Raw genomic sequence first — 21,601 nt, 5'->3', positions numbered from 1 at the left:
AACAACATAGGCGGAGACTCTACACATGGACATCTCAGATGGTCAACACCGAAATCAGATTGATTATATTCTTTGCAGCCAAAGACAGAGAAGCTCCATCCAGTGAGCAAAAACAAGACTGGGAGCTGACTGTGGCTCAGATCATGAACTCCTTATTGCCAAATTCAGACTTACATTGAAGAAAGTAGGTAAAACCACTAGACCATTCAGGTATGACCTAAATCAAATCCCTTATGATTATACAGTGGAAGTGAGAAATAGATTTAAGGGACTAGATCTGATAGACAGTGCCTGTGAACTATGGACGGAGGTCTGTGACATTGTACAGGAGACAGGGATCAAGACCATCCCCAAGAAAAAGAAATGCAAAAAGGCAAAATGGCTGTCTGAGGAGGCCTTTCAAATAGCTGTGAAAAGAAGGGAGGGGAGAAGCAAAGGAGAAAAGGAAAGATATACCCATTTGAATGCAGAGTTCCAAAGAATAGGCTTTAGCTTTATGTGAACCAATAACTTCCAGATGTACAAGATGGGTTTTGTGGAGGCAGAGGAAATAGAGATCAAATTGCCAACATTCATTGGATCATAATTAAGCAAGGAAATCTCAGGAAAAAATAAAATCTACTTCTGCTTCATTGACTTTGCTAAAGCCTTTGACTGTGTGGATCACAAGAAACTGTGGGAAACTCTTAAAGTGATGGGAATACGAGACCTCCTCACTTCTCTTCTGAGGTACCTGTAAGCAGTCAAGAAGCATCAGTTAGAAATGGACATGGAATAACTGGTTCCAAATAGGGAAAGGTGTACTACAAGTCTGTGTATTGTCACTCTGCTTATTTAACTTACATGCAGAGTACATCATGTGAAATGCCAGGCTGGATGAATCACAAGCTGGAATCAAGATTGCTGGGAGAAATATCAATACTGCTGGGAAAGATTGAAAGCATAAAGAGGCGGGGCAGAGGATGAGATGTTTGGATAGTATCACTGACTCAACAGACATGAATTTGCAAAAACTCTGGGAGAGAGTGAATGACAGAGGAGCCTGGCATCCTGCAGTCCATGGATTTGCAGACAGTCAGAGTCGCCTTAGAGGCTGAACAGCAACAATAAATTCCCTGTCAAGTTACATTGAGTCCTTTCTGTATCTTCAAAAATACAAGACAGATTGATCTAGACAATATTCCCACAGACCATAGCACTTCTAGGTCTCTTGGTAAATCTGTTTGGCAGCTATCTCTTCCTGTTCTCAAATATCAAAGTCCAAAACCTGCGAGCATCTAAAAATGTTATGTTGTCTAGTATATACAGCTGCAGAATGAGCATAAAAGGTGGGGGGGGGTGGAAAATAAGTGACTAAGGCCTAGGTTTACCACTTGGTAAGCCTGTATTTGCATGCCAATGACAAAATCTCTCTTATTGAAGGTTAACTTTCCCTGGCTAGCGTCAGGCATGTCCATTGACTCAAGCATCTTAAACTTGGCCTATTCAAATAATTTTGGGGGTCAGATATAGAATTTGAGCATTCCACATTTAAGGATTATATTTAAGGATGATATTGGTCAGTATTCTTCAGAGAAACACAGTCGATAGGATATACATGGCTATATTACGGTAGTTCATGAGGTTCTTGAGACTAAGAAGTCCCATTATCTACTCTCTGTAAACTGAAGAACCAGGGAACCTGAGAGTATAATTCAGTTTGAGTCCAAATGCTCAAGAACCAGGAGTTCTGAAGTATAAAGTCAGGAAAAGAAGTACTTTTTATGTGTTTTAGGTCAAGAAGGGAGACAGAATTCACCTTTCCTCTTTTGTTCTACACTGGTCCTCAGTGGATTGGATCATGCCTGCCTACATGGGTAAAGGAAGATCTTTACTCAGTCTACTGAATCAAATGCTAATCTCTTCCAGAAGTAACCCACAAACACCCAGAAATAATATTTTAACAGCTCTCTGAGCATCCCTTAGCCCAATCAATTTAACACATGCAATTAACAATCATAATCCAAAATCACTGCAGATGGTGACTGCTGTCATGAAATTAAAAGACGCTTACTGCTTGGAAGAAAAGTTATGACCAACCTAGATAGCATATTAAAAAGCAGAGACATTACTTTGTCAACAAAAGTCTGTCGAGTCAAGGCTTTGGTTTTTCCAGTAGTCATGTATGGATATGAGAGTTGGACTATAAAGAAGGCTGAGCGCAGAAGAATTGATGCTTTTGAACTGTGGTGTTGGAGAAGACTCTTGTGGGTCCCTTGGACTGCAAGGAGATCCAACCAGTCCATCCTAAAGGAGATCAGTCCTGGGTGTTCATTGGAAGGACTGATGTTGAAGCTGAAACTCCAATACTTTGACCACCTGATGCGAAGAGCTGACTCATTTGAAAATGCACTGATGCTGGGAAAGATTGAGGGCAGGAAGAGAAGAGGATGACAGAGGATGAGATGGTTGGATGGCATCACCGACTCAATGGGCATGGGTTTGGGTGGACTCTGGGAGTTGGTAATGGACAGGGAGGCCTGGCATGCTGCAGTTCATGGGGTCACAAAGAGTCGGACACGACTGAGCGACTGAACTGAACTGAATTATTCAACAGATTTAAGGATTTTGATGTCTCAGATGAAATATTTACCACCATCTCTCTGTCTTTAGTTTTTAGATAGACTATCCCAGGAGCTCTGAGCACCTTCTGATTACCTTCTGACTTTACAAAGTCACTTTTACACTAATAAACAGAGCCAATGCAATGCATTCTTTTTGCCAATAGAATAGCTAGTAGAACTACATGGTAAAATAAGCTATGCATCTATATATTTCTCAGTTATAGTTCTATACATTATTTTAATATATAAAATTTCTGTTTGGAGATTATCAGTTTGGACTCCTATGACTGTGGTAAATTACTAGCCTTTGTGGTAAGTTCATGTTTACATTGACTTTTACCACTTAAAACTTCATACTGTAGCCAAGGAAACCATATGATAATGATGACCAAAATGAATTTTAACATTTTGTTAGAGATAAATTTTCCAATCCACGTTCAGCCAATGCATACTCTTCAAAAACTGTATCACAGTAACACTTTTCTATTTAGAATTACTATTCAGATATTTTGCTTATTCACTCCATAAATAAAAAGGCCTTGGTGGGGAGGGGAAAGGCATTATACTTACTAAAGGTGAGTGTGGGGGTGTACTCCTTTATTTATTTTAATGTAACCATTGCATAATTCACTTAATGAGTATTGGATTGAGTTTTCAAATAGTATCATGACTATAAGTAAATTGATAGGAAAGTGGATAACAATGAATTAAGGAGTACTGGCAGCCTAAGTCACTGTTTATCTCTTTAGAGGTAGACAGAATTCAAATTGCCTTCATTAACTGAGCAATATGCTGAGGAAAATGAGCTTCGTACTTATCAAGAGGCTCTTCTATTTGCATTTTTGCTAAACTTTCAAGTTTCTCTGTTTTCTAGGTGCTTAAGAGCTCTGAATGGTCTTCCCTGGTGTCTCAGAGGTTAAAGCGTCTGCCTGCAATGCGGGAGACCTGGGTTTGTTCCCTGGATCGGGAAGACCCCCTGGAGAAAGAAATGGCAACCCACTCCAGTACTCTTGCCTGGAGAATCCCCATGGATGGAGGAGCCTAGTGGGCTACAGTCCACGGGGTCACAAAGAGTCGGACACGACTGAGCTCTCTCTTTCTCTCTGAAGAGCTCTGAATAGGAGAGAAAAGAAAATTTTCAGGTAGGTAAGCCAGGGGATATTGGAGGACTAAAGAAACAAAAAAAATTTATTAATGAAGATGTCAGAATTGTGCCTGTATATCTGTGATACAAAAAGGCAGTCTTAGGGAAAGAATCTAGACTGTACAAATGCATTAATTCTCCACACATTCATCAGTACCACAACAAAGCTGGAGGTTTTTCCTTTGATAAATGATCAATACTTCATACGACATTACCCTAGCCACCCTGCTGTTGCTAGTTAAAAGTGTGAATTTCAACTAAGCAGTAAATCTTTATGGTGTTATATCTTGAACAGTGAACTTCTCACTTAATCTTGCCTGCAATTCTGAACACTATTATTCTGCAGAATCATTTTCTTTAAGCTCACTCAATAGGAAAAATATTCTTACTGGACCAGTAGAGAAATATCAATATTTTAATCCAAATGAAACACTAAATATTAAATAATTGTTTTGTTTGGGTTTTTAATGATATGCATATGTACAGAATTATTTTACTTCTATGGCATAAGTGAAGAGGCAATCAAATGTATTAATACATGTTGCTGTTGTTCAGTTGCCCAGTTGTGTCTGACTCTTTGCGACCTCATGGACTACACAATCCCTGCCCCTGTCCCTCACCATCTCCTGGAGTTTGCCCAAGCTCATGTTCATTGCATCAGTGATGCCACCCAGCCATTTCATCCTCTGATGCCTTCTTCTCCTTTTGCCCTCAATCCTTCCCAGCATCAGGGACTTTTCCTGTGAGTCAACAGTTTGCATCAGATGACCAAAATACTGGAGCTATAGCTTCATCATCAGTCCTTCCGGTGAATATTTAGGGTTGATCTCCCTAAAGATTAACTAGTTCGATCTTCTTGCAGTCCAAGGGACTTTCAGGAGCCTTCTCCAGCATCAGAGTTCAAAGGCATCAATTCTCTGGTGCTCTGCCTTCTTTATGGTCCCACTCTCACAACCGTACGTGACCACTGGGAAGACCATGGCCTTGATTATATAAACCTTTGTTGGTAGAGTAATGTCTCTGCCTTTCAACACACTGTCTAGGTTTGTCATTGTTTTCCTGCCAAGAAGCAACCGTCTTCTGATTTCACAGCTGCAGTAGCCACCTGCAGTGATCTTGGAGCCCAAGAAGAGGAAATCGGTCACCACTTCCATCTTTCCCCTTCTATGTGTCAGGCAGCAATGGGGACAGATGCCATGATCTTACTTTTATTTTTTTTAATGTTTAGCTTTAAGCCAGCTCTTTCACTCTCCTCCCTCACCCTCATCAAGACACTCTTTAGTTCCTCTTTGCTTTCTGCCATTAGAGTGGTATCATCTGTATATCTGAGGTTGTTGTTGTTTCCCCCGCCTATCTTGATTCCAGCTTGTAACTCATCCAGCCCTGTCTCATGATGTGCTCAGCATACAGGTTAAACTTAAAAACAGGGTGACAGCAGACAGCCCTGTCGTACTCCTTTCTCGACCTTAAACCAATCAATTGTTCCATACAGGCTTCTAACTGTTGCTTTTTGACCCGCACACAGGTTTCTCAAGGGACAGGTAAGATGGTCTGGTATTCCCATCTCTCTAAGAGCTTTCCAAGATACATGGACTGAGTTAAAAGTCCGCAGATTTAATTGTACATGTCTAGCTCCTATTTCCTATTTTTTAAAATTCTTTCCCACATATATATTCCTAGAAAGTCTTCAATCACACAAACCACATAAGCATCCATAATACCAATCATACTCAACTCAGTGGGAAAATTCTCATTTTCTATGTCACTTCAAACACCTCTATACCTTAAAAAAAAAAAAAAGACAGTTTTAAAAAGTATTGGTTCATGTCTGGAAAAGTTCAGCTAATAGAAGACACATTTAAAGGATCTGTGAGGCTTTCTTGATGATTTTAATGTTTTAACAGAAAATATAGACCATTTAATAGGCATCATTTCCTTATATAGAATTTTTTTAAAAATTAAATTTATGAGGCCCTAAAGTCAAATTAATACAACTTCAAAGATATAAATATAAAATATTTTAACAATTAGACTCATTATTGGAATAAAATACAATTTTTTTCTTTTCAGAAATTTAGAAGAATATCTTTTCCCTGAAAGTAAACGCAGTTTTTCCTGTGTCAGCAAAATTCTACCATTATAAGTGCTACTTTTCTCAATTATTTGGAATGTATATATTTTTCAATCATTTAAAACCATTTAAGCAATTGCCTTGAGGAACTGTGAATTACTTCATTAGAATGTCTGTGTGATACTAATAAAAATAGACATATTTTATTTTAAATGAATTATGTATCAAACCACTATGGGCCAACTATCATGTTGTAAATATTTTATTATTAGATGCTCAGGTATAGAATAAGTTAAACATGCCCGAATATGCACTGCTTATGCACTTGAAGCACCGCTCCTTACAATATTTTCAGCACTGCAATGTAAGATAAAGAATTTGAAATCAAGTGTACAGTTTGTTAGCAGCTTCTTGAGCTAATGATCGGCTAGCCAGGAATATACATCTGTTTGACTCCAAAGTATCTGGCTTTTCATTGGACTATAGTGAATTCTCCCAGCATAATTGCTGTTATTCTTCAAACCGGTTCTTAAAAATGAAATCATAACTTTATATTATAGAAAATACACCTATTACAATAATTCAAAAGATCATCTTGTTTAATACTAAGTTTTGTATTTCCTTGTGGAAAATAGGATGTTATTTATTATATTTTCTTTCTTTGAAAATTAATGTTATTTTAAGTTTAACCCAATGTAGTTCATTCTATCCATAATGTATTTGAACCCTGCATGATCTAAAAATGCAAAGATATTACACTAATCCAGCTAACTACATCTTCTAATGGACTAACAAAGCTTAACTTGATGGCTGGGCTTAACTCATCAAGGAGGAATTCATAGTTTTACTAATGGATTAGTTGTCATTAAACAATGCATACTTGAATTTTAAATTCTATTGTGGTAAAAAACAAAAATATTTGTCTTGATTATAAGGATTATGGAGATGCTGATTTATGAATCTTATAAATCTAGAATTTGTAATTCTGTGAATATTTTTAAAACACAATTTGAAGTATGAATTGTTTCCTAGAAAGAAACACATGCTTCCTGTATCAAGCAGCCATATTTTTAGCTGTTGAGCTTTTTTTTTTCTGCCCAAAGAATTTCATTGACATTAATTATATAATAATAAAAACATTAATATTCAATGAATGAGAATTTTTCAACATATACTTTTACTCTAACAAAGAAAATTTCCTTATGTAATTATTATAATACATCCATGAAAAATATATTCTTTTTTTTCAAGCTATACTTTTTTATTTGAGCAGATTTTAAAAAGCTTCATAACAACTTCTTATATTGTTTTGGTAAAATGCTTCAAATCCTCTTTTAAAATGATAAAGTTTATTTTTTTTTTTAAATTTTTTTTCCATTTATTTTTATTAGTTGGAGGCTATTTACTTTACATTATTGTTGTGGTTTTTGCCATACATTGACATGAATCAGCCATGGATTTACATGTGTTCCCCATCCTGAACCCCCCTCCCACCTCCCTCCCCATCCCATCCCTCTGGGTAATCCCAGTGCTAAAGAAACAAACATTTTCAACATTCTTGTTTCAATATTCTTGTTGCAGGCACTGTGTTAGGTACTAGAGACCTAAGTCAAAACTGGGTTTGTAGATTATAAGAAAGAACATTGAAGTCCAATGAAAATTAGTAAGAATGTCACCCCCTAAATATGTCAGTTCAAAGAGATTTCTGAACTATAAATTTTTTCATAGATCTAGAAGTAGGAAAAGACTAATAGGGGTCTTTAACACAACTTTTTCCAAATGTGTTCCATGGAACACTATTGCAGAAGACAGTAGATTCACAAAATAAATGAATGCTTCTTGTGGTCAAATAATCATGGTGCAAAATCAATGGTGGAGAAAACTGCTGGTGGTTTAGCATGAATCAAGGGAGTGGTGCACGTGAAGTAAAATGTCTGTCTGAAGAAAACCTCTTGTGGAATTGTTTGAGTTGTAGCTGAACTAGCTGAGCTTTTTCATTATTTTTGCATATCAGAATAATTGCAAGGATTAGAAAACTGATAGATATGCTGCAATGGAGTTGTAAGAATCTGGTTTCTATAAAAGTAAAGATATCATACAAAAACAATAACTTATGTAGTTGTATCGGATTGGGACACCAAGGAAAGGATAAGAGACAAAAGAGAAGCAGAAAAATTTTACAGATTAGAAAGGTGATAATCCACACACACACACAGAAAAGATATGGTAGAAGCTACACCACCAATGTCAAACAAGGTTAAGTTTCAAGTGGAAACAATGGAATTAAGTGTTTAAAAAAACAGTAGAATTTGCTTAATGCATGTCTCATGACTTCAATATTATAGAATCTTCTAAATGACTTATTATAGAAAACAAAATTTAATTTAGAGTATTTATACAGTACACTGTAAAGGTTTAATCTTTAATCAAAAGCCACATGAAAAATTACTATTGTGTAATGACTCACACATATGCTTGTTGTAAAATGTTATAAAAGGCCTCATATTGTTTGGTGATTCTAAAAACAAATTATTTGTTGAGCTTAAGATTATAAATTAGCAAATTACTTGGGCATTCTAAAAAAATAAAATAATAAAACTATGCACTTACCATCATGATTAGGATTTCCTAGTGTCCATGGCTCATCTGAGTCAAAATGAGTATCTCCCCCAATTCCTGGTCCAGGGAAATAGGCGTGTGCCAAAAACCCTCCCTCTCCATCAAAAGGAGAACTGTCTCCATGAAAGCCAGATGCAAAAATGATGGTTATATCCACATCACGTTTGCCATTTTCTAATTCACTGTAGGGAACTTCCTCAAATGTCAGAGGAGTGACATTCTGCCACACGTCAAAGGCACGGCGAATAGCTTTGCGGGTTTCAGGGTCTCCCACTTTTGGAGTTACGTTCTTTATACTGAAATTTAGAAAAAAAAAATGATCAGTATGACTTTATTATATATAACCTGACCTACTACACATTGACTTTTTACATATTTTCATCACTTCAGCTGAGTAAAGAAATTAGAAAATGTCTCTTAGTAAGTAAGAAAAAAACTAATTCTTTCTCTCTCTATAGCTAAATTTCACTATGCTGGGTCATTAAATTCTCAGCAGTATAGTAATCAATCTACCAAGGCTATAAGAGATCTTTTCTGCAGAATGGTTAACACTGGGGTAGTTAGATCAATCATCACTTTGTCTCCCGAACAATAATAGAAAAGTGGCTTTGCCAAATGATCAAACAGGTACAGCAGTTTTAAGCTGAAATAAAAAATTCAATTTATGTATGGTAATAATTACTTTTAGGGGCACACTATTGTGTACACACATTACTTCCAAACAATGTCTTTATGCTCATATCATGAATAATTCAGTGAACACAAAGTTATTTCTGTTTTCAAATAAAAGGTCAGTTAACTACAGGTTCTGACGTCAACTCTTCTCTTATATATTTAATTATTCATGGTCAAAGCCATGTGAGTGAATAGCTTTTTAATACAAATATTTAACAGTTATATGAATTTAAAGAGGTAACTTGGACACTATTAACTTATTTTTCTTGAGGCCAATAACATGTGGGAAAAATTATAAATATTTTTTTACTATTTAGCACTGATCAGATATTTCTCTTTTATCACTTATTTTACAATTTTCTAAATAGAACATAAACTAAATAAATATATATGTATACACTTAAGTATTTTATATTGTGGTAGTATAAGTTCATACATCTTTGCAAAAAGTAAAGAGTAAATTTCACACGGGTTATAAATAAGTTTCAGACCATTTCAACCAATAATTTTATACTGATGAATCCATGAGTTTCACTAAGGGAATATCTTAATGCATAGTGAAAGTGAAAGTGAAGTCGCTCAGTCGTGTCCGACTCTTTGCGACCCCATGGACTGTAGCCCACCAGGCTCCTCCGTCCGTGGGATTCTCCAGCCAAGAATACTGGAGTGGGGTGCCATTTCCTTCTCCAGGGGATCGTCCCAACCCCGGGGTTGAACCCAGGTCTCCCGCGTTGCGGGCAGACGCTTTAACCTCCGAGCCACCAGGGAAGCCCGTAGGAGGGTATAATATTCTGGTGAATATTATTATTTTTTTATTGTATGGAGGCTGAATGATATAAAAATTATGATGTCTCTATTACATGCCATAGTATATACAGGATTTGAAATTTTAAATAGCAAAAATGACTTTGCTATTTTCAACTATTTAACTATATGGAAAAATATTCAGGATAATTTCTTGTGGAAAAAATAATATGCAGATTGTATTTTAACTCATCTGTAACTATGTCAAGATAATTACAAACATTAGGCAGGAAATTAAGCATTTACAAAAAACATTTAATTGAGCATTTACTGTGAGCCAGGTGAGTATCTCACACCTATCATAGAAACAAAGGATCTGAGAGTTAGGTGAATTTAGAGAAAATTTAGAATGGTAGAGCTAGTTTTTTAACCCAAATATCTTGACTCAAGAATCAATTATATTAAACTCTAATCTAGACTACACAAATAAAACAAGGTTTACACTATTTTCTAATCCATATTATAGACCAGACTTATAATGAATATTTGATGATAAATATCATCTATTATATACAAAGAAAATAAGGAGGCAAATCAAGTGAAATTATTTATTTTTATTGGAGTATAGTTGATTTACAATGTTCTATCAGCTTCAAGTGAACAGTAATGTGAATCAGTTATACAGATATATATGTTCATGCTTTTTTAGAATCTTTTCCCATATAGCCCAGATACAGAGTATTGAAAAAAGTTCCCTGTGATATACAGTAAGTTCTTAGTTATCTATTGTATATATAATAGTATGTATATCTCAATCCCTATCTCCCAATTTACCCTCCGCCACTTAATCCCTAGTAACCACAAGTTGGTTTTCTACATCAGTGATTGTACTTCTGTATTGTAAATAAGTTCATTTTTACCTTTTTTTTTTTTAGATTTTACACATAGGAAATATTATATGATATTTGTCTTTCTCTGTCTGACTTATTTCACTCAGTATGACAAAGTTTAGGTCCATCCATTTTGCTGCAGATGGCATTCTTTTGTTCTTTTATAGCTAAGTAATACTCCATTGTAGATATGTACCACTTCTTCTTTATACATTTCTCTGTTGATAAACACTAAGCTGAGCTTGTTCCCCTGTCTTGACTACTGTAAACAGTGCTACAGTGAGCACTGGGGTGCATATATTTTTTTGAATTATGGTTTTTCTCAGGGTATATGCCTAGGAATGGGATTGCTAGGTCACATGTTAGTTCCATTTTTACTTCTTAAAGAACCATCATATTATCCTCTGATGCTAAATTCCGATGCTGTAAAGAACAATATTGTATAGGAACCTCGAATGTTAGGTCTATGAATCAAGGTAAATTGGAAGTAGTCAAACAGGAAATGGTAAGAGTGAACATTAACATTTTAGGAATTGAACTAAAATGGAGTGGAATGAGTGAATTTGACTCAGATGACCATTTTATCTACTACTGTGGGCAAGAATCCCATCATAGTCAACACAAGACTCTGAAATTCAGTACTTGGATACAAACTCAAAAATGACAGAATGATCTCTGTTTGTTTCCAAGGCAAACTATTCAATATCACGGTAATCCAAGTCTATGCCCCAATCAGTAATGCTGAAGAAACTGAAGTTGAATGGGTCTATGAAGATCTACAATACCTTCTAGAACTAACACCCCTAAAAGATGTCCTTTTCATTATAGGGGACTGGAATGCAAAAGTAGGAAGTCAAGAGATACATGGAGTAACAGGCAAATTTGGCCTTGGAGTACAAAATGAAGCAGGGCAAAAGCTAATAGAGTTTTGCCAAGAGAACGCACGGGTCATAGCAAACACCCTCTTCCAACAACACAAGAGAAGACTCTACACATGGACATCACCAGATGGTCAACACTGAATTCAGATTGATTACATTCTTCGCACCCAGATGGAAAAGCTCTGTACAGTCAGCAAAAACAAGACTGGGAGCTGACCGTGATTCACATCATGAACTCCTTATTGCCAAATTCAGACTTAAATTGAAGAAAGTAGGGAAAACCACTAGACTATTCAGGTATGACCTAAATCAAATCCCTTATGATTATACAGTGGAAGTGACAAACAGATTCAAGAGATTAGATCTGATAGACAGAGTGCCTGAAGAACTATGGATGGAGGTTCATGACATTGTACAGGAGACAGGGATCAAAACTATCCAAAAGAAAAAGAAATGCAAAAAGGCAAAATGGTTGTCTGAGGAGGCCTTACAAATAGCTAAGGAAAGAAGAGAAGCTAAAGGCAAAGGAGAAAAGGAAAGATATTCCCATCTGAATGCAGAGTTCCAAAGAATAGCAAGGAGAGATAAGAAAGCCTTCCTCAGTAATCAATGCAAAGAAACAGAGGAAAACAATAGAATGGGAAAGACTAGAGGTATCTTCAAGAAAATTTGAGATATCAAGGGAACAATTTCATGCAAAGATGGGCACAATAAAGTACGGAAATGGTATGGACCTAACAGAAGCAGAAGATACTATGAACAGGTGATAAGAATACACAGAAGAACTATACAAAAAAGATCTTCGTGACCCAGATAACCACGATGGTGTGATCACTAACCTAGAGCCAGACATCCTGGAATGCAAAATCAAGTGGGCCTTAGAAAACATCACTACAAACAAAGCTAGTGGAGATCATGGAATTCCAGTTGAGCAATTTCAAATCCTAAATGATGATGCTGTGAAAGTGCTACACTCGGAATGCCAGCAAATTTGGAAAATTCAGCAGTGGCCACAGGACAAGAAAAGGTCAGTTTTCATTTCAATCCCAAAGAAAGGAAATGCCAAAGAATGCCCAAACTACTGCACAATTACACTCATCTCACACGCTAGCAAAGTAATGCTCAAAATTCTCCAAGCCAGGCTTCAGCAGTATGTAAATGGTGAACTTCCAGATGTTTGAGCTGGATTTATAAAAGGCAGAGGAACCAGAGATCAAATTGCCAACATCCGTTGGATCATCAGAAAAGCAAGAGTTCCACAAAAACATATACTTCTGCTTTATTGACTATGCCAAAGCCTTTGACTTTGTGGATCACAACAAACTATGCAATTTTCATACAGAGATGGGACTGTCAGACTGCCTTACCTGCCTCCTGAGAAATCTGTATGCTGGTCAAGAAGCAACAGTTAGTACTGGATGGGACAATGGACTGGTTCCAAATTGGGAAAGGAGTAGGTCAAGGCTGTAGATTGTCACCCTGCTTATTTAGCTTATGTGCAGAATACATCATGCGAAATGCTGGGATGGATGAAGCACCAGCTGGAATCAAGATTGACAGGAGAAATATCAATAACGTCAGATATGCAGACGACACCACCCTTATGGTAGAAAGCGAAGAAGAACTAAAGAGGCTCTTGATAAAAGTGAAAGAGGAGAGTGAAAAAGTTGGTTTAAAACTCAACATTCAGAAAACTAAGATCATGGCACCCAGTCCCATCACTTCCTGGCAAACAGATGGTGAAACAATGGAAACAGTGACAGACTTTTTTTTTTTTTTTTTTTTTTTTTGAGCGCTCAAATCACTGCAGATGGTGATTGCAGCCATGAAAATAAAAGACACTTGCTCCTTGGAAGAAAAGCTATGACCAACCTAGACAGCATATTAAAAAGCAGAGACATTACTTTGCCAACAAAGGTTTGTCTAGTCACAGCAATGGTGTTTCCAGCAGTTATGTATGGATGTGAGAGTTGGACTATAAAGAAAGCTGAGTGAGGAGGAATTGATGCTTTTGAACTGTGGTGTTGGAGAAGACTCTTGAGAGTCCCTTGGACAGCAAGGATATCAAACCTGTCAATCCTAAAGGAAGACAATCCTGAATAGTCATTGGAAGGACTGGTGTTAAAACTGAAACTCCCAATACTTTGGCCACCTGATGGGAAGAACTGACTCATTTGAAAAGACCCTGATGCTGGGAAAGATTGAAGGTGGGAAGAGAAGGGGACGACAGTGGATGAGATGGTTGGAGGGCATGGCCGACTCTATGGATGTGAGTTTGAGTAATCTCTGGGAGTTGGTGATGGACAGGGAGGCCTGGCGTGCTGCAGTCCATGGGGTCGCAGAGAGTCAGACACAACTGAGTGACTGAACTGAACTGATACTATCCTTCACAGTGGCTGTACTAATTTACATTCCCACCAAAAGCAGAAGAGGGGGGCTGTTCCTTCACATCCTCTCCAGCATTTATTGTTTATAGAATTTTTGGTGATGGCCATTTTGACCAGCGTGAGGTGAAACCTCATTGCAGTTTTGATTTGCATATCCCTAATAATTAATGATATGGAGTATGTTTTCATTTCTTCTTTGGCCATCTATGTGTTTTATTCAGATAAATATTCTATTTAGATCTTCTGCCCATTTTTTGATTGGGTTTTTTAATTTACATTGAGCTTCATGAGTTTTTTTTTTTTTTAATTTATTTTGGAGATTAATTCCTTTTCAGTTGCTTCATTTGCAAAGAGTTTCCCCCAATTTGAGGGTTGTCTTCTGTTTTGTTTATGATTTCCCTTCCTAATTACCTGTTTGATGGCTGATTGAGCATGCAGATTAATGTTTTAACTTTGAAATTTGTCTAATTTTCCTCGCAGTCTTATATTTTCTTCCCCACCTTAGCAGATTGCAGAACTATTTCAAAGAACATACTACATCATGGGTACTGCTCTAGGTGCTAGACATATTGCTGTGAATAAGTCTCTGATCTTGTAGAACTTATTTTAGTGATAAGAGATAAACAATAAAAATACAATTATGTATGGTTATAAATGAGTGGTGAGGAGGTGAGATAAGTAGATGATAAATGGGATATCAATGACAAATAGAGCCCTACTTGCCTCAGACTGAATTTCCAGCCAGTTCAGATAATGCGTCTGTTTAGTGAACTGGTGGCAAATGACCACTCAGGACAGTGATATGAGTTGAAAGAGAATTGGCAGGGAGTGTGTTATATTCTCTGAAAGCAAACCACGGGAGGGTTTTAAGCAGAGAAGTATCCTGGTGTTATTCCAGTTTACAAAGATCAGTACTCCTGATGAAAAATGACAAGGGGGACAAAATTGGACACAGTAAAACATTTCAGAAGTTTAAGCAACAGAAATTAGAGACATGTACTAGAGAGGCTATCATGGAGATGTGAAGAGTTAGACCATTTCAGTTTATGCTCTGCTGATAAATTTTTAATGGGAATTAATGTTGGATTGAATGTGCAGTGGAGAAACTGCTTTATTTTCAAACAGGATAACCTTACAATAAAGAAAATAAATGAAATTGTATTGGTATGATAGACATATAAGCATACAATGGTTCTGAGAATAATGAAGCAATATAATAAAAAATAATAAATGTGGAGTACGATTTGGACTTGAAAACACATCATTATGTTTTTCAAAGCTATGCACTGATGAGTTTCCAAAACGTGCTTAACTACAATATTTGTGATGTCATTAATAAATGCAAGACACGAGTATCTTTTCAAATTACAGTTTTATGCAAACATAGTCCCAGGAATGGGTTGCTGGACCCTATGGGAGTTTTATATCTTTTTAAGGACCCTCAATGCTATTCTGCATAATGGTTGTAGCAACTGACATTCCCAGTTGCACTCTGGTGTTCACTGCGGCACTGTTCCCAGTGGCCAAGATATGGAAGCAACCTAAATGTCCACCAACAGAGGGATGGACAAAGAAAATGTGGTACATGTATACAATGGAACATTACTCAACCATAACATAGAACAAAACAATGTCATTTGCAGCAACACAGATGGACCTAGAGATTACCATGTAAACTGAAGTCAGACAAAGACGAATTTCACATGACATCACTTATGTGTGGAATATAATAAAAATTATACAAATAGACTTTTTTACAGAACAGAAGCATACTCACAGACCTCAAAGTCAAACTTGTGGTTACCAGGGAGCAAACGTGGGGGAAAGTGATAGATGGAGAGTTTGGGATTGACATAAACATGCTACTATAACTAAAAGTGACCTACTGTATTATACATGGATGTCTACTCAATATTCTGTGGTGATCTATGTGGGAAATGAACCTGAAAAAGAATATATATATATATATATATATATATATTTGTGTGTATATACACACAATATTTACATTATTGTATATTTACATTACTGTAAATCTGAAACTAACACATAACTGTAAATCATCTCTATTCTAGTAAAAAAATATGTATGATACATTAGTGCACTTCAAAGTTGAACCTGGAATTCTGAATTAGGTGCACACAAAAACAATTTAGAAATCTGAATGCCATTAAGAGATGCATTTTGTATTTACTAATAACTGAAATAATTAAGGGTGCAGAGAGATCATGTGCTATTAAAAGTAAAATAACTTATTCTTGATATTCTAGTATATAATACATAAAATTGCTAATATATATTTGCAAAAATATGATACAATAAAATAAAAAATGTTATATTTTAAAAACAAAGTAATTTAATTTTAAAGTGCTTTTACTTTATCTTTCTTGGCAGAAATACAATGGTTATAGTTAACATTTTTCATTTTAACAAGACAGTATTTTCACTTTTTAAATTCTCTACTGGGCATTTTCATGATGCTATCTTAATGATTCTCTTAAATTTCAGTTTGGTAAATTTTATAAACTTTACCTTAATAATAATAAATATTATCTTTAATAATCACATCTTACACAATGCTACATAATAAAATTGACCAAATGGGAAATTTAAGACATCATTTTGCAACAGAACAATTGGTACTGAAGGCAAACTATGTTAACTTATTTTTAAGGTTACTGTTGAAAGTCAGGATTCACTAGTTTTAACTTCATTGAGTTGATACCAATTCATTTAATTAAAAAAATTGTATACTAATAATGGAGTATTTTTCCTTCCTGCTTTAACAGAGTGATGAATTTTTTCCAAAACTAAAGTATCAGTTTCTCTATAATATTAAAGTAAGGAAAAAAAGTAAATATTTTGGTGTTTGGTAGTATATACTAGCCAGCATATGAAAAGGCAGAAACATTGCTTTGCTGACAAAGGTCCATCTAGTCAAAGCTATGGTTTTTCCAGTGGTCATATATGGATGTGAGAGTTGGACTTATAAAGAAAGCTGAGCACTGAAGAACTGATGCTTTTGAACTGTGGTGTTGGAGAAAGCTCTTGAGAGTTACTCGAACTGCAAGGAGATCCAACCAGTCCATCCTAAAGGAAATCAGTCCTGAATATTCATTGAAAGGACTGATGTTGAAGCTGAAACTCCAATACTTTGGCCACCTGATGTGAAGAACTGACTCATTGGGAAAGACCCTGATGCTGGGAAAGATTGAAGGCGGGAGGAGAAGGGGACAACAGAGGATGAGATGGTTGGTGGCATCACCAACACGATGGAGATCAGTTTGAGCAAGCTCCAGGAGTTGGTGATGGACAGGGAAGCCTGGCGTGCTGCAGTTCGTGGGGTCGCAAAGAGTCAGACATGACTGAGCGACTGAACTGACTGATTATACACTAAAAGTTTAGAAAAAACTTAAACTCTGCTTTACAGTCTCAGTAGTGTAGTGAAGTCGCTCAGTCGTGTCTGACTCTTTGCGACCCTATGGACTATAGCCTACCAAGCTCCTCTGTCCATGGGATTTTCCAGGCAAGAATAATGGAGTGGGTTGCCATTTCCTTCTCCAACAGAAGTTCTCAATAGAAAAACAAAAATTTCTCCATAATAAGTGAAATATTAAGTTTAGTTCACTATTTCTAGGGTAATTTTTTTTTAATGTGAGAATTTGACATTTAAAGAAACTAAATTTGGGGAGAAAGACTTACTAACAAAACTCTATCAACTATGGATTTTTCTTTACTAGAATTTTCTTTACTAGTTCTGTAAAATAAATTAACGTGAAATGTAAAATTATCATACATTTGTTCATTCGAACATAAGTTACAGGAAATGTGAAACAAGGGCATTGACAAAGGTTTCATCACTTTCAAATCAAGTAAACTCTAGGTACTCAGGAGACAGTAAATTTTACCCAATGCCTAAAATTACTTTGTAGAGTCAGAATTCTCTAGTTTTAACATATTGGGTGCATACCAATTCTTTAATAAAATCTTATATACTGATAATGATTATCCCCCCTAAAGTTTTGATATAGTGATGAATCTTTTTCAAATTTTGAGTACTGTTTTTCTCTAATTTCAATATAAGAAAAAAACTTGAATATTTTGACATTTAGATAAGACACAGAGGGTATATGATATACTTATGTCAAGATATTTTGGTATGACCAAGTCTAAATAACTTTTACTCAATTTAGTAGAGAAAAATAGTTGTTCAGAAAAGCATGCTATCATTTGATTAAAAATGACTAGCAATTCAATGGAATTTATTATAGCTGGGAAAATAGACAACTGCTAAGAATATAAAAGAGTAAAAATAATAAACTACGTATTTAAATTATCAGCAGATCCTTATCCAGAATGTATCAAAATATTCTATCAGAGGACAACTAAATAGATTAATTTACATTTACACATATTATGTTTCTATAGTTGATGAGGCTTTATTTTGTTTTTTAAAATACAAGAAATCATCAGAGTAGAGATTGACTATAGAGTCTCTCTAGGAAAGCTGATGTTAAATATTTGACTATTTCCAAAGATGCTAGCTTTCCACGTAGGGCATTTGTTGTTGTTCAGTTGCTAGGGCATGTCTGACTCTTTGCAACCCCATGGACTACATGGGTCTTATTTATATAGTGGATACACAGATTGGTCAAGAGGATAATCAAGTTCAGTGAGCTCACTGGGTTGAGAGAGAATGATGAGAAATGTTTCCAGAAGCAATTTTCTTTAGCAATTTCTAGGTTTCTTTTCTGGGTATGTTTGGTAGAGTAAAATAATAACTTCTAGGGTTATAACCTCAGTAGTCACAGAAGCATGAACTTGAAATCAAGGTTAGCTAAACGAAGAATTTACTAGGGAAATCTATACAGTTAATACAACATAGTACTATCATATCAATTAATAAAACTACTCATTGATTTTTAAATAGATTTATCTGGCAGTTGATACCAATCCCATTGGCCATTTATTACATAAAATATTTTGGAGTTTATATTTTACAGAGAAAAGGAATTTAGGCTAAATATATTTTATATAATACTCAGTAAACCTGGGAATTGGAGATCTGTGTGATAAAGGTAGGACTCATTAAGGTCATGTTAATATTTTGGAGAAAGTTTAATCAAAGTCTACTAAGAATTCATTAATTAATTCAACAACTATTTATTGAGAAGAAGCTCTATTACATAACATAAAATGGGTATGGTCACTGATGAACTGAAGCTCCTGTATGGTCTTGAAGTAACACAAAATACACTGTTTTACAATTATTCACTTTCCTACCTGTCTCCCATACTAGACTACATTCTCCACAGGAACAGGGCCTTTGCCTAACTCATCCGTCTACTGACAGTTCTGCCTCAAAATGCTGTTCAATAATCATTTACTGAATCAGTTCAGTTCAGTTCAGTCGCTCAGTTGTGTCCGACTCTTTGCGACCCCATGAACTGAAGCACGCCAGGCCTCCCTGTCCATCACCAACTCCCGGAGCTTACCCAAACTCATGTCCACTGAGTCGGTGATGCCATCTAAGCATCTCATTCTCTGTTGTCCCCTTTTCCTCCTGCCCTCAATCTTTCCCAACATCAGGGTCTTTTCAAATGAGTCAGCTCTTCACATCAGGTGGCCAAAATATTGGAGTTTCAGCTTCAACATCAGTCCTTCCAATGAACACCCAGGACTGATTTCCTTTAGGATGGACTGGTTGGATCTCCTTGCAGTCCAAGTCGCTTTCAAGAGTCTTCTCTGACACCACACCTCAAAAGCATCAATTCTTCTGTGCTCAGCTTTTTTATAGTCCAACTCTCACATCCATACATGACCACTGGAAAAACGATAGCCTTGACTAGATGGACCTTTGTTGACAAAGTAATGTCTCTGCTTTTTAATATGCTGTTTAGGTTGGTCATAACTTTCCTTCCAAGGAGTAAGCGTCTTTTAATTTCATGGCTGCAATCACCATCTGCAGTGATCTTGGAGCCCAAAAAAATAAAGTCAGCCACTGTTTTCACTGTTTCCCCATCTATTTGCCATGAAGTGATGGGACTGGATGCCATGCTCTTAGTTTTCTGAATGTTGAGCTTTAAGCCAACTTTTTCACTCTCCTCTTTCACTTTCATCAAGAGGCTCTTTAGCTCTTCTTCACTTTCTGCCATAAGGTGGTGTCATCTGCATATCTGAGGTTATTGATATTTCTCCTGGCAATCTTGATTCCAACTTGTGCTTCCTCCAGCTTCCTCCAGAAAAGCCCAGCGTTTCTCATGATGTACTCTGCATATAAGTTAAATAAGCAGGGTGACAATATACAGCCTTGATGTACTCCTTTTCCTATTTGGAACCAGTCCGTTGTTCCATGTCCAGTTCTAACTGTTGCTTCCTGACCTGCATACAGGTTTCTCTAGAGGCAGGTCAGGTGGTCTGGTATTCCCATCTCTTGAAGAATTTTCCAGTTTATTGTGATCCACACAGTCAAAGGCTTTGGCATAATCAATAAAGCCAAAAATAGATGTTTTTCTGGAACTCTCTTGCTTTTTCGATGATCCAACAGATGTTGTCAATTTGATCTCTGGTTCCTCTGCTTTTTCTAAAACCAGCTTGAACATCTGGAAGTTTATAGTTCACGTATTGCTGAAGCCTGGCTTGGAGAATTTTGAGCATTACTTCACTAGCATGTGAGATGAATGCAATTGTGCAGTAGTTGGAACATTCTTTGGCATTGCCTTTCTTTTGGATTGGAATGAAAACTGACCTTTTCCAGTTCTGTGGCCACTGCTGAGTTTTCCAAATTTGCTGACATATTGAGTGCAGCACTTTCACAGCATCATCTTTTAGGATTTGAAAGAGCTCAACTGGTATTCCATCACCTCCACTAGCTTTGTTCGTAGTGATACTTCCTAAGGCCCACTTGACTTCACATTCCAGGATGTCTGGCTGTAGGTGAGTGATCACACCATCATGGTCATCTGGATCATCAAGATCTTTTTTGCATAGTTCTTCTGTGTATTCTTGCCACCTCTTCTTAATATCTTCTCATTCTGTTACATCCATACCATTTCTGTCCTTTATTGAGCCCATCTTTGCATGAAATGTTCACTAGACCATTCAGATATGACCGAAATCAAATCCCTTATGATTATACAGTGGAAGTGAGAAATAGATTTAAGGGACTAGATCTGATAGACAGAGTGCCTGATGAACTATGGATGGAGGCTTGTGACACTGTACAGGAGACAGGAATCAAGACCATCCGCAAGAAAAAGAAATGCAAAAAGGCAAAATGGTTGTCTGAGGAGGCCTTACAAATAGCTGTGAAAAGGTGGGAAGCGAAAAGCAAAGGAGAATAGGAAAGATATACCCATTTGAATGCAGGGTTCCAAAGAATAGCAAGGAGAGATAAGAAATCCTTCCTCAGCGATCATTGCAAAGAAATAGAGGAAAACAACTGAATAGGAAAGACTAGAGATGTTTTTAAGAAAATTAGAGATAGCAAGGGAACATTTCGTTTACTGAATGACAGACACCTAATTATCCAAAATCAAACTTTGTCAAAGAAAATTGACCATAAAGATTCAAGTAATAGGTGAATGG

General features: G+C 36.3%; 1 protein-coding gene across 1 annotated transcript in view; it reads right to left on the bottom strand.

Annotated features, from left to right (window-relative positions):
* The window catches only part of MMP16 (matrix metallopeptidase 16), a 378,595-nt gene that overhangs the window by 140,798 nt on the left and 216,196 nt on the right, over nt 1-21,601 (bottom strand). Inside the window, exon 4 of the mRNA XM_043879324.1 lies at nt 8,429-8,733. Within this exon, the coding sequence (XP_043735259.1) occupies nt 8,429-8,733 (305 nt within the window). The remainder of the gene's footprint in view (nt 1-8,428; nt 8,734-21,601) is intronic.

This window comes from Cervus elaphus, chromosome 21 (assembly GCF_910594005.1).
Source record: "Cervus elaphus chromosome 21, mCerEla1.1, whole genome shotgun sequence".
Lineage (NCBI taxonomy): Eukaryota > Metazoa > Chordata > Mammalia > Artiodactyla > Cervidae > Cervus > Cervus elaphus.
This window is presented reverse-complemented; position numbering and strand designations above follow the sequence as displayed.